The sequence below is a fragment of the Saccostrea echinata genome, unplaced genomic scaffold (assembly GCF_033153115.1).
Source record: "Saccostrea echinata isolate AGI-Se365-2 ecotype Australia unplaced genomic scaffold, CSIRO_AGI_Sech_v1 ptg000060l, whole genome shotgun sequence".
Lineage (NCBI taxonomy): Eukaryota > Metazoa > Mollusca > Bivalvia > Ostreida > Ostreidae > Saccostrea > Saccostrea echinata.
In genome coordinates, this window is record NW_026889809.1 from 1681899 (window position 1) to 1696801 (window position 14903).

At 34.9% G+C, this 14903-nt stretch overlaps 1 protein-coding gene and 1 long non-coding RNA gene across 3 annotated transcripts in view; both read right to left on the reverse strand.

The window, feature by feature from the left end:
- Window positions 1-1821: 1821 nt before the first annotated feature.
- LOC133175029 (uncharacterized) lies at window positions 1822-2826 on the reverse strand. Its single transcript, XR_009719210.1, has 3 exons — window positions 2462-2826; window positions 2153-2230; window positions 1822-1949 (listed from the first exon to the last, which is right to left on the reverse strand). It is a non-coding gene; the product is annotated as an uncharacterized LOC133175029 (long non-coding RNA).
- A 5116-nt stretch (window positions 2827-7942) lies between these two features.
- The window catches only part of LOC133175006 (F-BAR domain only protein 2-like), a 28020-nt gene continuing 21059 nt past the window's right edge, over window positions 7943-14903 (reverse strand). For both annotated transcript variants that reach the window (XM_061310101.1, XM_061310102.1), the window contains 5 exons: window positions 13391-13546; window positions 11848-11980; window positions 11185-11387; window positions 10171-10400; window positions 7943-9932 (listed from right to left, as the gene is read on the reverse strand). In XM_061310101.1, coding sequence (XP_061166085.1) covers window positions 9898-9932; window positions 10171-10400; window positions 11185-11387; window positions 11848-11980; window positions 13391-13546 — 757 coding nt within the window. In that variant the 3' untranslated portion in view covers window positions 7943-9897. The remainder of the gene's footprint in view (window positions 9933-10170; window positions 10401-11184; window positions 11388-11847; window positions 11981-13390; window positions 13547-14903) is intronic.

Sequence of the window (14903 nt, forward strand, 5' to 3'; positions counted from 1 at the left end):
TAAATTCTGTCGTAATTGCTGGCTTCTCTTTGGGCCTAGCATCTAAAGGTTTCTCTGTTTTTGTTTCAGTTGTAGTCTCTGATTTGTCTGCTGTCTTAGCTTTTGCTTCGGACATGGTTGTATATACAGATCAATGGCAATAAAATATTATGTACAAATAAAATAATATACAATGCAATTTTCAGGAGGGTAGTTCTAACTGAACTATAAAGAACACAGGGCAATTTTAATGTAATGAATTTAAAGGAGGGAGTTCATAACTGAACTACTGAAAAGGGATTTTTTTATAAGCAATGTATTTAAACAGGAGGGTAGCTCAATGCGCGAGCTAATTGCAAAGGGTAAGGTTATATGTACTTAACAAAAGTGAAAGTAGAATTGCACTTCCGGTATGAAGTTGCACTTCCGGTACTGCAGTTAAAGTTTAAAGGCAAAATTCAAAGTACAATATTTCTTATGATACCCAATGTGTAACTACTACACTAATCTACATAATTACGAATGCTGTATGTCGATAATGATGATCTCTAAATAATGTTGTATAATCACTAAAAAAAATAATCTGCTGAAATATAAACAGTTGTAGAACGCTCTGTATCGAATATAAATGTCAAAATCAGCTGGTAACAAATTCAATGAACAAGAACTGAAAATAAACTGCGTTTACGATCCAAAAATCTCCTGAAAAAGAATAAGGGTATCAGACTATCTATACTGTACCTGGTATTCAAAGTTAATAAGAAATAAACAACAAACACTGAAGATATAAAACAAATAAATCAAATTTTAACTTTTTGTTTACAAAATCACGTTTCCTAAAGTCGTTTCCGGTTAAAACAGATTTAGCGGATATCGAGCTCGATCGAAATTACGCAATCGGCAAAGTAGGCAGTGCTATAGAAAATAAACCGAACCCGATGATAAATAAATCAATACTTTAAGGGAAGTTTGGAGAAGATGACAGACAAAACGCTATACCATTATTCTAAAAAAATATGAACTTAATGTAAAACAACTTTTCACTGTATCAACACCCACTGCACACTGGATCAGACGACAGACTCAAAATGAATAGGCTACACTTCAAAATACCATACTTGAGCACTAAATAAACTACTTGACCAACTGCAACAAATTAATTATCTGTCAAAGTGTCAAGATGTCTTTGTCAAAAGGGATAGATATTATTTACTACATTATTGTAAGTTCTGATTTAGTAAATCAAGGGTATCTGGGTACTTGGATGGTGCGCAATGTGCGATACCTCACTTACCCATACGTCTTCCTCTCCGGTACTTCAATTCTTCAAATAATATAACTTATATGTGGGTACCCAATAAAATAGCTAAACTATAGTAAACCTATATACACTTTGACAAATTGTTGATCAATACTATAACAGTACTGGCCAGCTATTAAAATAATATGATCTACCTCTAGTTAAACTAGAATATATACATGTATTGTTAGTTGCTTGAAAGCACTGTAAATTATCTGTTCAAAAACTCACCGATCAGCTGATACTCCAATGTCACATAGCAAAAATATACAACAATCACAAAAAATGATACTACTCACACAAGACATTAAGCTCACAGTTTGTCACAGTAATCACCGGCAATATATGTCCAAGTCAATGGGTTGGCCAATATAGTGGTAGAATTCACACGCACAGCTGTGTCTATTCAGGTGTAACAGATCACTGATGATCTAACTGGTCAACGGGAAAGTCGAACACTCTTAGGAATGTGTCATCTGAAATGATGTTCAATCAGGAGAGGTCCCTACATGGGCGCCATTTTGTAACGGTGTCTTATTATAAATCTGGAGCATGGAAATATAAATAAGTCCGTTTCAGGGTTCTACTGACATCTCCATTTATTACATTCACAGATGAACACATAGAATAGTTGGAATAATGGAACAATGAAGGAATTTGGAATAATGCCCTGAAAAATCATAATAACAAATAATAAATACATAGCATAAAATATTCTGATATATCCGTATCAATATAGTAATTACAATCTGCGGTTAACAGATACACTGCATAAAGGGAGGTAACTCTGTACATGATTTACATACAATCAATGCCCCCTTTTAATATTACGCTTTGAAAAATATAAAAACATTAATATCATAAATATCATACCAATCTATGGGACTGAGCCTCTCCCATTCATTGTAGTCACAATATGGCTCACTGTACACGTATGTCCAGATCATAAAACTACAAATTATCATAGTTTACATAAGTAAACCTATCATCATAAAAACATCTAGTAGATATATATAAAATAAAAAATACTTTCAATAAAACAGTTACTCCTTAAATACTGACTCTCAAATCAGATTCTGACTGTGCTAGTGCTATGGAATTAACTTTGGCAAAATTACAGATTTTACAGTTAAATCAAATATTAGAAATCATATTAGAATTAGTATATAAATGTTATCTTACCTTAAGAGAGAAAAGTATTGTCTCTGTCAATGTCAGAAGGTCGTAATTATAAAACTTCGTAAATACAACCCTCTCTGGACAAATACTGGACAAAGAATGACCATAACAAACAACTTTTTGGAGGGAAAAATACTGAACCAATAAAACACAACCTTACAAAGTCCAAACCAATGAAAACAGTGAATACTTCAAACCAAAGACCAAAGACCAGAACCTTCATAACCCAAGGCAATAATAATTAAGTACAGGTACTGCCTGTTCTACTTGGGTGACCTTTAAAGATTTAATAATGCATTTATATTTACAATTTAAAAACATATGAAATACATTATAGATTTATTAAATAAATTAATAAATCTAATACTGTAACAATATGAAGTGTAATTAATTAGCCCCTGGAAAACTGTCCCCATGTACATGTTTTTATGTATCGCATGTATATGTGTACCCCCTCGGCACATGTTTGGCATTAAAAAACTATCCTCTGCCACCTTTCGGAAGATTCTCTCATTGAAAAAATAGATGGTACACGTGTAGCACAGATCTGTAATACGCAGATTTTTTTTTTTGATGTTTCTCCCTCTCCCCCACATGGAAAAACGTTGCTACAGGCCTGTACTCAAGCTATATTTGGATTTAGCACTGTCTATCAAATTATTTTGCGAACCTTGATGCACAAAACTAATGCCGGTAAACATGGTAAAGACTCTCTTTTAAAACATAGTAGTTGAACAAAGTTTTTAATTCAACATGTTCAAGCTGTTAAGCTATCTATATAAGTTCTTCCTACTTATTTAAAATGCTTGTAGCATAGAATTTAGTTTTTATATAAGGATATTTATATTAAAGAGAAATTCAAAGAATACACAAATAAGATGTGCGGATTTTAAAGCGAGGTTTGCCAATGATTGGCATATTCTAATTCAAAGAGGGTGAATTGTTCTAAGGGCAAGTTGTCTTAGAGGCGAACTCTTTAGCATTCTCGCGCATGCGTAACCTGACGTAAGCCCATGGTATTCGGTTTAACCGCGCTTATATATTTTCTGCATAGACCTCAGGGTCCACGCAATCAAGAGAAAGTAAAAATATATGCGGTCATTAAAAATCATTTCAAGTACCACTAGGCTAGACGATAGGCCCATGGACCATAATGCTTACCTTAGTCAATTTGGTCCTACTATTCTGCATCAGATTTTTCCCCAACGTACATGTATTCCTATGCAAAATTTTGATCGACTTTTTTGGCTCACCCTATATACAGGGGCCAGGAATTGAACAAAAAAAGAATCTACACTACCAGAGAATGCTTCCACATTAATATGATTCACCATAGCTGTGCTGTTCTTGAGTTGAGGAGTATTAAAGATTTTCCCCAATGTAACCCCTATTGTGGCTCCACCGTACCCCCCGGGGACCATGATCTGAACAATTAACAATCTACGCTACCTCAGAAAGCTTCCACCTAAGTTTCAGCTTTTTTTGGTTCAGCAGTACTTGCTTGAGGAGAAGATTGTTAAAGATTTTTCCTATATATATTTCAATGTAAAACTTTGATTCCCTACTATGACCTTCCCTTTTCCCTGGGGACCATGATCTTAATAATTTACAATCTATGCTATCTAAGGAAGCTTTCACCTAAAGTTAATCTATTCTGGCCCAATGGTTCTTGAGAAGAAGATATTTAAAGATTTTTTTCCTATATATTTCAATGTAAAACTTTGATTCTCTATTGTGGCTCCACCCTATCTCCAGGGGTATTGATTTGAACAATTTATAATCAACATTCCCCAGGAAGCTTCCGCTTAAGTTTCAGCTTTTCTGGCTCAGTGGTTCTTAAGAAGATGATTCCCTATTGTGGCTCCACTCTATCCCCAGGGGTCATAATTTGAACAATTTAGAATCAACATACCCCAGGAAGCTTCCACTTAAGTTTCAGCTTTTCTGGCTCAGTGGTTCTTAAGAAGATGATTTTTTCAAGATTTTAATACCTATATTTTTCATTGTAAAACTTTGATCCCCTATTGTGAACACACTCTACCCCCGGAGGTCATGATTTGAAGAAATTAGAATCTACACCACCTCATAAGTTTCAGCTTTTCTGGCCCAGTTGTTCTTGAGATTTTTTAATGACCCCACCCTATTTTTGCCTTTTCTTGATTATTTTCCCATGGAAGGGGGCTTGGTCCTTCATTTCAACAATTAAGAATCTCCATTATCCAGGGACGCCTTATATCAACTGAAGTAAATATTGGCCCCGTAATTCTTGAGAAGAAGTTAAAAATGTGGAAAGTTTAGAGACGGATGGACAGACGGACGGCTAGACAGACTGCGGACAACGGGTGATCACAAAGGCGACTTGATCTTCCAGCTAAGATTAGTTTAAAAGATGAAAACTTTGTCACTTAGATGACAATTTTAAATCGTCTATTGAAAAGAAGGAGGAAAATCCATATTTGGATTCTTCGACACCAGAATACATGCTCGGAGCCTTCGACTCAGGTAAGCTAAATATGCATTATTGATTTTGGAAAAAAAATGTCTCTCTGTGAAGTCACAAGATATTAACCAAAAGGTTTTTCACTATGCTTTTAAAAACAGTTATTAATTGTACGAATTAGGTTCAATTTTAACTCGTTTTTAGACAGAGTAAACTTGCTGAGAATCAATTTTCACATATTTCCTTGATATAAACATTCTACTACACATTATATCACAAGGCGTGAGCCTTAGAGGACCTGCACTCGATATTTTCCAATCAAATTATTTACGCAAAATACTAGATATTTTCTTACAAAGTCATTGACATGAATTTATGAAACTTTCTGATTTCATATCTAACTTAAGACATGCAGTGGATGAAAATGTTTAATGCATTGAAGTCTACATATATCCTTCTGGCTTAAGAACATAATTTGAAATTTTACCATCAGACTTTGATTTGGGGGGCAGATATTAGTCTTTACTGAATATAGCCTTTTAGGAAAGCGTTGAAAAAAAAAAAACAATTTCGGTCAAATAACGATCACGACAGATAACACACATTAACAAAAAATTCAACTGGTATCAGAATAATTTTTTTTTAATTTTTTGACTAAATTTCTGAATTTCTGAAATGCAAACACCATACATGTTAACCTACTGTGAAGAAAAAGAGGGGAGATTCAGACCTTAAAAAAGATAGCATTGCGCGCGTTGTTTTACGCATGGATTCAAGCTCAGTAGTGTATTAGAACTATATGTAACAGAGACATTTTGTGCCTCTGCTGGGGATTGAACCCGGGGCCTCTGGCTTGCCAGTCCAGTGCTCTACCAATTGAGCTAAAGGGTTAACCCACTACCCCAAGCTAGTAGGATGCCATGTATCTTACACTACCACATTGTCCCCCTCCAGAGAATGAGATGTCCTCATCTCTTTTGGAGTGCCGACGCCTGTGGGGCGAAGTTCTGGGGGCAATCACTTTCACCCGCCAGAGAACACCCGGGTCCCAACGTGGGCGCCAAATGTAACAGAGACATTTTGTGCCTCTGCTGGGGATTGAACCCGGGGCCTCTGGCTTGCCAGTCCAGTGCTCTACCAATTGAGCTAAAGGGTTAACCCACTAGCCCAAGCTAGTAGGATGCCATGTATCTTACACTACCACATATATATTTGGAGCAAAGCAAACACAGACCCTAAAAAACATCAGAGGTGCGATAAGGTGCTGTGGAGGAGTAAGCATTTAAGCATTTACTGTCGACCGGTCACACCCTTATGTGCTCATTGTCATGATCGGGCAAGTGAAAAAATCAATTTGTAGATAATGGCTTAAAAATTGGTATGAAAAACGTCAGTTAACATTCGACCTAGCAATAGATTGTATTTGCTGCATGTGATACAGTCATTGTATCGAACATAAAATTTGCGAAATGTTGAATTTAAACGAGACTGGTATAATCTTCATATGGTACCAACTGTGCTTTTTGTGTCCAGAGACTTCATACTAAATCAAAGCTACAGCAGAACAAACGCTAGCCAACACTGGTTTCTATAATCATTCAATCACTGAATACTGAACTTCTGCTACTGCACAACCAATCCTAATCAGCATTGGTCCTACAATCATCCAGTAACCACAACCTGAACTTATACTACTGTAGAGTGAAGCCTAGCCAACATGGCTTCTATATCAACCAGTCTCTTCATCCTGAATTATTGCAACAGCAGAGCTTACTCTGATCAGCATTGTGTTCTACAATCATTCAGTCACTTCGTACTCAATCATAGCTACTGCAGAACATTGGGTTCTACGACCATTCAGTCAATTCATACTCAATCATAGCTACTGCAGAACATTGGGTTCTACGACCATTCAGTCACTTCGTACTCAATCATAGCTACTGCAGAACACTGGGTTCTACAATCATTCAATCACTTCATACTCAATCATAGCTACTGCAGAACACTGGGTTCTGCGACCATTCAGTCACTTCATACTCAATCATAGCTACTGCAGAACATTGGGTTCTATGACCATTCAGTAACTTCGTACTCAAACATTGGGTTCTACGACCATTCAGTCACTTCATACTCAATTATAGCTACTGCAGAACATTGGGTTCTACAACCATTCAGTTCATACTCAATCATATCTACTGTAGAACATTGGAGTCTATAATCATTCAGTAACTTCATATTCAATCTCAATCATAGCTACTGCAAAACATTGGGTTCTCCGATCATTCAGTCACCTCATACTCAATTAAAGCTACTGCAGAACACTGGGTTCTACGATCATTCTAGCTACTGCAGAACACTGGGTCCTATGACCATTCAGTAACTTTGAACTCAATCATAGGTACTGCAGAACACTGGGTTCTTCAACCATTCAGTCACTTCATACTCAATCATAGCTACTGCAGAACATTGGGGTCTATAATCATTCAGTCACTTCATACTCATTCAAAGCTACTGCAGAACATTGGATACTACGATCATTCAGTCACCTCATACTCAATCATAGCTACTGCAGAACATTGGGTACTACGATCATTCAGTCACCTCATACTCAATCATAGCTACTGCAGAACATTGGGTACTACGATCATTCAGTCACCTCATACTCAAACATTAGGTTCTACGACCATTCAGTCACTTCATTCCCAATCAAAGCTACTGCAGAACATTGGGTTCTACAATCATTCAGTCACTTTATACTCAATCATAGATACTGCAGAACATTGGGTTTAACGATCATTCAGTCACTTCATACTCAATCATAGCTACTGCAGAACTAGCTTTAGCCAACATGGCTTCTGTAATCATCCACTCTCTCCATACTGATCTGATGTTACTGCAAAGCCAACCCTAGTCAACAGTGGCTTTAATTACATGCAATCACTTTATCCTGAACTAATGCTAGTGAACTAACAAGCCAAAAACATTGTAAACGTCTTCCTTTCTTTTGTTTAACCAATCAATCATCTATGATTAAGAAGATAACAAGTATTTATTGTGTTTATTGATCGATATAGTTTTCAAGTTATTTTTAATATTTAAAATGATTTAATAAGTGATGTAATAAAAGTAGTGTACATAGGAATATGATGAGGATAATTATCACAGTCTGTTTCAGACTACGTTACTGTCACACACACTCAAGGTACAACCGAGTATGGAATGTTTTAAGATGAGAGAGTGTGTAACATCTTAAAGCTCAAGGCAATGTAACATCAAAGTTATTTTGTATGGTAGTACAAGATCTAACTTGGACAGAATATCTCAATTTCATCCTATGGTAAAACGCTTATGTTAGTTCAATCTGATTTTACAATATATTTTACAATATATTTTCAATCTTACAATAAATTTATTTCTACATTATGACTCAATGAAACATTACTACCCATGATCTTTTCCAATGGGTATTTTTACTTTGTGCAGATTTTTTTAAACACTCAAAATAATAATTCACTTAAACTTAATCTACATTCCATGAGAAAACCTTTATAAAACAATTATGGCTAAGTAAAATTGATGTTAGGTTCTCAGGTCAATTTTCTTAAAAACAGATGTGGGTGGAACTTTTTATCGGTGATAAATTGCATGTGGGAGGCATTTTTTTATTCCAGAATTTTCTATAAAAATAACGAAAATTCCATCATAGTTATACCGTAGTCATACTGCAGTAGATATATTTCACATCTCACAAAATTACCAAATATATGAATTTCTTTTCATGAAAAAGTGTCCTTGTCAAATGGCTGTCGATGACTACATCTATAAAAAGGCTACCAGAAATGAAAATCAGGTGCAAAAGAACGAGAAAATGAGGGCTGAACTTTATTCTCGGATAGGTCTCAGCATTGTCAACTTTTTATTTTACTGAAAATACAATAGAAATTGCAATGGGGCTACCTCAAAATGGATGCACATAGACCCGAGAATGGTAATTTCAATTTTATATAACCTTGATAACAAACCCCCATATATTCTTATTCATTGAATTCGAGTTATATTTTCGGGATAAAAGTGAGGCAATATATAATATCTCAACATAGAGCAAGTCATCTAAGAGACCCACTTTTTGTAGGAGTGAGAGAGCAAAAGTTTCAGGAATGGAATTCAGTGAAAAAAAAATGGAAAGGCACTGCCAGCAACGCCTCGACTGATGACAACATAAACACTAACTGAAACCTAGTGTCAAAATAAACATCTACTGAAATTTAATTATCATTTCCTAGATTTGAATTCAATGCTAAAACGAACAACTTCATTTAGGACATGAATACTGCATTCATAAGAATAAATATTCCCTCCATTTAAAACAATAACAAAGAAATTACAAGCAAAAATGTGATATTGCACATACAAGTCACACCCATGGTTCTTCTTAACCAAAAGGCAACATCTCACGCTAGTCACTGAAACATAAAATAATTCTACACTGGAACTACAAACTTCCAGTATTCCTAACACACACAAAAAACTTCTTGTTAGTTGTAGCACTTTTCATTTGATAAGACTGGATAAATACTCTGTAAAGCAGACTCCTAAATGCCAGTTCATTCTAATGCAGCTGCTATAGTTTAGATCACATAAATGGCTACAGTGATGAACACTTCTTACCAAAAAAATCACATCGCTCTAACAGTAAGAACCAAAAAGAGATGTCAAACAAATATCTACTTAAATATTACAAGTTAAAAATTGTACAGGAAATAGATATCACAGTATATTCTGACAGTTAAAAATTTTCACAGTAAGTAGACAAGATTAATTTCCCTTGCTTCCTCACTCCAAGGATAAATCACCCGTACATCTGCCTTCTTTGTTTGGAATTCTGGGACATTCCTGCTCCATTAGTGAGGTGCATTGTGGTCAATTGACTAGTTTGTGAATGAGGTAATTGTCACTGTCACCCCATTGGTAATTTGATAAAACTAGATCCCAAACATGGTCAAACTGGGGCCTCTGGATCCACCAAATATTTACCTTTGATAAAAATAAAATCATCAGAAAAAGAGTAGGACTTAATGATTTCATTTTAGAAGTTTAAACTTCTAAGTAAGTACATGTAAATTTTTTCCAGAAAATCTTCCGTAAACACAATAAATCTAGTTAATATACTTCTCAACCAGTTAATAAGCAATTTTTCTACTTCATGGAAAGAATAACTGTCCTAAACAGTATTCCATATTTAAATGTCTAAGGGTAAATTATGATCACTTACCTGCACCAAACCTCTTTTTCAGTAGGGATACCCTGTACCCTGGCCCTACCATCTCCATCTCCAGGCCAGATAGACATGCTCCCTCACACAAGAACTGGATGGCTGAGGGCGAGGGCCGGGAGGGGCCCGACTTCAACTCAAACTTGGCCCTGATGCTGCCTTGACTTCCTTCCTCACTAAGTTCTGATAAATCGTTAAGCCTCCATGTTGCCCGTTGGTTGTCTTCATTCCTAGAAAAATAAAGATACCTTAATACTTGAAATACATAAGGGCTATTCCATTTAAAATCTACCTGACCCCTGGTCATAAAAAATCTCTTCTATCTTTGGTATGCTTATGAATAAATTGATTTTATGGTAGGTTGTTAAAGTGGGATAATTTACATCTCTCCATTGCACTCCTTTCATGAATATCTTCTAACCATTCTTTTTAATAAACATGGTTATAAGTTAAACAGAGGCAAGTTTCATGCCTTTTATGGAAACTTACAAATTCTGAGCAAAGTCCAACAAGAAATAAAGAGAACGTGGAATCTCGAGCATGATTTATTTTTTTAGTTACTTCAAATCATATTTAAAGAAGCCTTGATGCTAAAGGGGGAGGGGGGGGGGTCATTCAATATTGGCTACGTATCCTGAGACAGAAGAAAGAACTTAATCACCAATCATCAGGATGGGGGGTGAGGATACCCTGAGATAAATGAGATAACCTACTCATCAGTCACCAGGGGGTATACTATGAGACAGAAGAGAAAACCTACTTAAAAAGCCAGGGGGTGCATTCAACATTTTATGTATCCTGAGACAGAAGAAAAAAAATCTACTCACCAGTCACCAGGGGGAATACCCTGAGACAGAAGAAAAAACCTACTCACCAGTCAACAGGGGGAATACCCTGAGACAGAAGAAAAAACCTACTCACTAGTCACCAGGGGGAATACCCTGAGACAGAAGAAAAAACCTACTCACCAGTCACCAGGGGGAATACCCTAAGACAAGAAAAAAACCTACTCACCAGTCACCAGCAGGAATACTCTGCATGTTGTTGACACCTCCACTGACGGCTGCCATTACTTGAACATTTTTGAGAGTTGACGGTGATGACATGGAGTTTGGGTTGTATTTGTAGTCCAGGCGGTAGTCAGTGGTATTCTCTTCACATTTCCAATACGCCACCACTGTCAGTGGCGTACTTTCCACTCCAGGCTGGGTCAATACCTGTCAATCCAGTCTTTATATAATGCCATTCAAAATCACAGTAAAGTTTGTTACCAATTTTCATAATTGATTAGTATATAAGTATTTTTCTGTTGGCTTTAGAAAACTGACTTTTTAGCCATTGGTATGGCCTGGGAATATAAACAAGAATTTTCATTTGTAGAATCATATAGCCTTTTGCTGAGAACCAGACAAAAATCAATATACTGGCAAATATTCTGTGGTAATTTCCAGTAAAATTCTCCCCAGGAAATTCATCTTTAAAGATCAGAGATGATATCTGATCTCCTATGACAATTTTACAAATGCACATGTGATTGTGAAGAAGCAGTCAAATGAAATTCAAGTGAGTTTGATGAGAAAATCATGTAGAAATATGTGTCAAGTTTATAGGGACATTAAATAGTGAATGTGTGTTGAACCTCAATTTCATGCCATAGAAAAGAAGTGACGTACATACCTGATATTTGAGAATGTCGATGTTAAAGTAGGAGGCTGTCTTGTTCTGTTCCCCTTGATATTTTAGATGGTCAATCAAAGCAGACATGTTGAAAGTGTAGAAGTTTGTATCAGGTTCCTGGTGACTTGTGTCCCTACGAGGACAAAGACACCTCTGTCAGTGCTCATACAAATCAACATATCACAATAACCAGGAAACTCATACAAATCAATATATCACAATAACCAGATAACTCATACAAATCAATATATCACAATAACCAGATAACTCATACAAATCAATACATCACAATAACCAGATAAGTCATATAAATCAATATATCACAATAACTAGACAGCTCATGCTAATCAATATATCACAATAACCAGATAACTCATACAAATCAATATATCACAATAACCAGATAACTCATACAAATCTATATATCACAATAACCAGATAACTCATATAAATCAATATATCACAATAACCAGATAACTCATGCAAATCAATATATCACAATAACCAGATAACTCATACGAATCAATATATCACAATAACCAGATAACTCATACAAATCAACATATCACAATAACTAAATAATTCATACAAATCAATATATCACAATAACCAGATAACTCATACAAGTCAATATATAATAATAACCAGATATCTCATACAAATCAATATATCACAATAACCAGATAACTCATACGAATCAATATATCACAATAACCAGATAACTCATACAAATCAATATATTACAATAACCAGATAACTCATACAAATCAATATATAACAATAACTAAATAACTCATACAAATCAATATATCACAATAACCTGGTAACTCATACAAATCAATATATCACAATAACCAGATAACTCATACAAATCAACATATCACAATAACCAGATAACTCATACAAATCCATATATCACAATAACTAGATAATTCATATAAATCAATATGTCACAATAACCAGATAACTCATACAAATCTATATATCATAATAACCAGATAGTCATACAAATCCATATATCACAATAACTAGATAACTCATATAAATCAATATGTCACAATAACCAGATAACTCATACAAATCAACATATCACAATAACCAGATAACTCATACGAATCAATATATCACAATAACCAGATAACTCATACAAATCAATATATCACAATAACCAGATAACTCATACAAATCAACATATCACAATAACCAGATAACTCATACAAATCCATATATCACAATAACTAGATAACTCATACAAATCCATATATCACAATAACTAGATAACTCATACAAATCCATATATCACAATAACTAGATAACTCATATAAATCAATATGTCACAATAACCAGATAACTCATACAAATCTTAATATCATAATAACCAGATAACTCATACAAATCAATACATCACAATAACCAGATAAGTCATACGAATCAATATATCACAATAACTAGATAACTCATACAAATCAATATATCACAATAACCAGATAAGTCATACAAGCAGACAATAGCTAGAAGATTCGACTTTAAGATGTATACTTACATTTCCACCAGTTGTTTGTTGAGCATAGTGTTCTCTAACTTAGAGATGTTTTTGAGTTTGAAGCTCAGTAATGCAGGGTTAGGATTCTCTGTAAAAACTCGCACAACCCCGGCAGGAAATGACATCATCACATTTCCTGTAATCTTAACCATACATCTGAAAATAAGAGAAAAAACCCAATATATCACTAGATCTTCAACGTCATGTTCAATGTGTAATTTTGACAATACATGTACTTCACCATGTATGAGGGGTGATCAAAAAGTTCGCGAACTAACTGAATTACTTCCTTAAAAGAAATAAACTGAGGTTTCAGTGTTCATTATCATTTAAAGTAGTCCTCTCTGATTTTAATGCACATCTGCTGTTGTTCTGCCCATGCGCGAATCAGTGATCCAGGCGGTCACGTGACATGTTCCGTAGCGGTCTGTTCACAGAAGCTAAGAGATTTTTCCGAGTCTTATATTTCTTACTATGCAAGATATTTTTTACAACAAGAACAGACCATCTGTTAGAAATGGCCAAATCTCGGCAATAGGATGGGTGGATAAGGATATCTCTTCCCAGAATTAGCATGGTGACCATCACAACCCAAGTCCTCTGTCTCTGGAGCGTCATTTATCCAGTGTGGAAAAAGTATGGGCGCCTTCTTTTTTTCATATCTCATATGTTTAAAGTCTAAAGTAAACGATAGTTTAGGGATTTAATAATTATATTATTGTTCAGATATTCACAATTTTTCTAATTGTAACTTGGTGACCTTTAAAAACCAATTGCTCAACTAAGGACATATCTTTTTACCGGCTTGCTTTCACTGGGCAACAGAACAAACATTATTTTTAACCATCTCCCTGCCTTCACTAAAACAATCAATCCAATTAATAATTGAACTTCTGGTAAGTCTTTTGTCTTCATAAACCTTGTACAAATTATCATATTCTACTGCAACGGAATTTCAGAGATATACAATAAACTTAACAGCCATTCGTTGCTACTTCGACTGAGTCGATCATTTTTTGTCACAAGTCACCTACATGTTGACGTCATTTTCACATTGTGACTTCACAAAACATTATACAACATCTGCTATTTATAGAACACGTGTATGACTATATGTGTGCCAAATTTCATTCTGATCTGAATTGTGGTTTTGTAAATATAGAGATAGTTCGCTAACTTTTTGATCACCCCTCATACATACTGCAAGGATAAACATCACCATTGAATCAGTAAAATCAGGAAAACAGAAATCACAATGTAATAGGCATTTAACGAAACTGATTGCTTGATTAATTACTGTTACATTTGAATTATTATAATTTTTATACAGCATTTTCAAAAACTCAGGAAAATTTTGTCTGGCCTATAAATACCAAATAACTATCTTGTGAAAATATGATCCCAACAAAATTTGATGATCTACAGTATTTATTACAGAGAAATAAAATGATTAATTGTATTAGAAACTAGCACTTCATATTTGCTCATTATATTTGTACATGATCAAATAAAA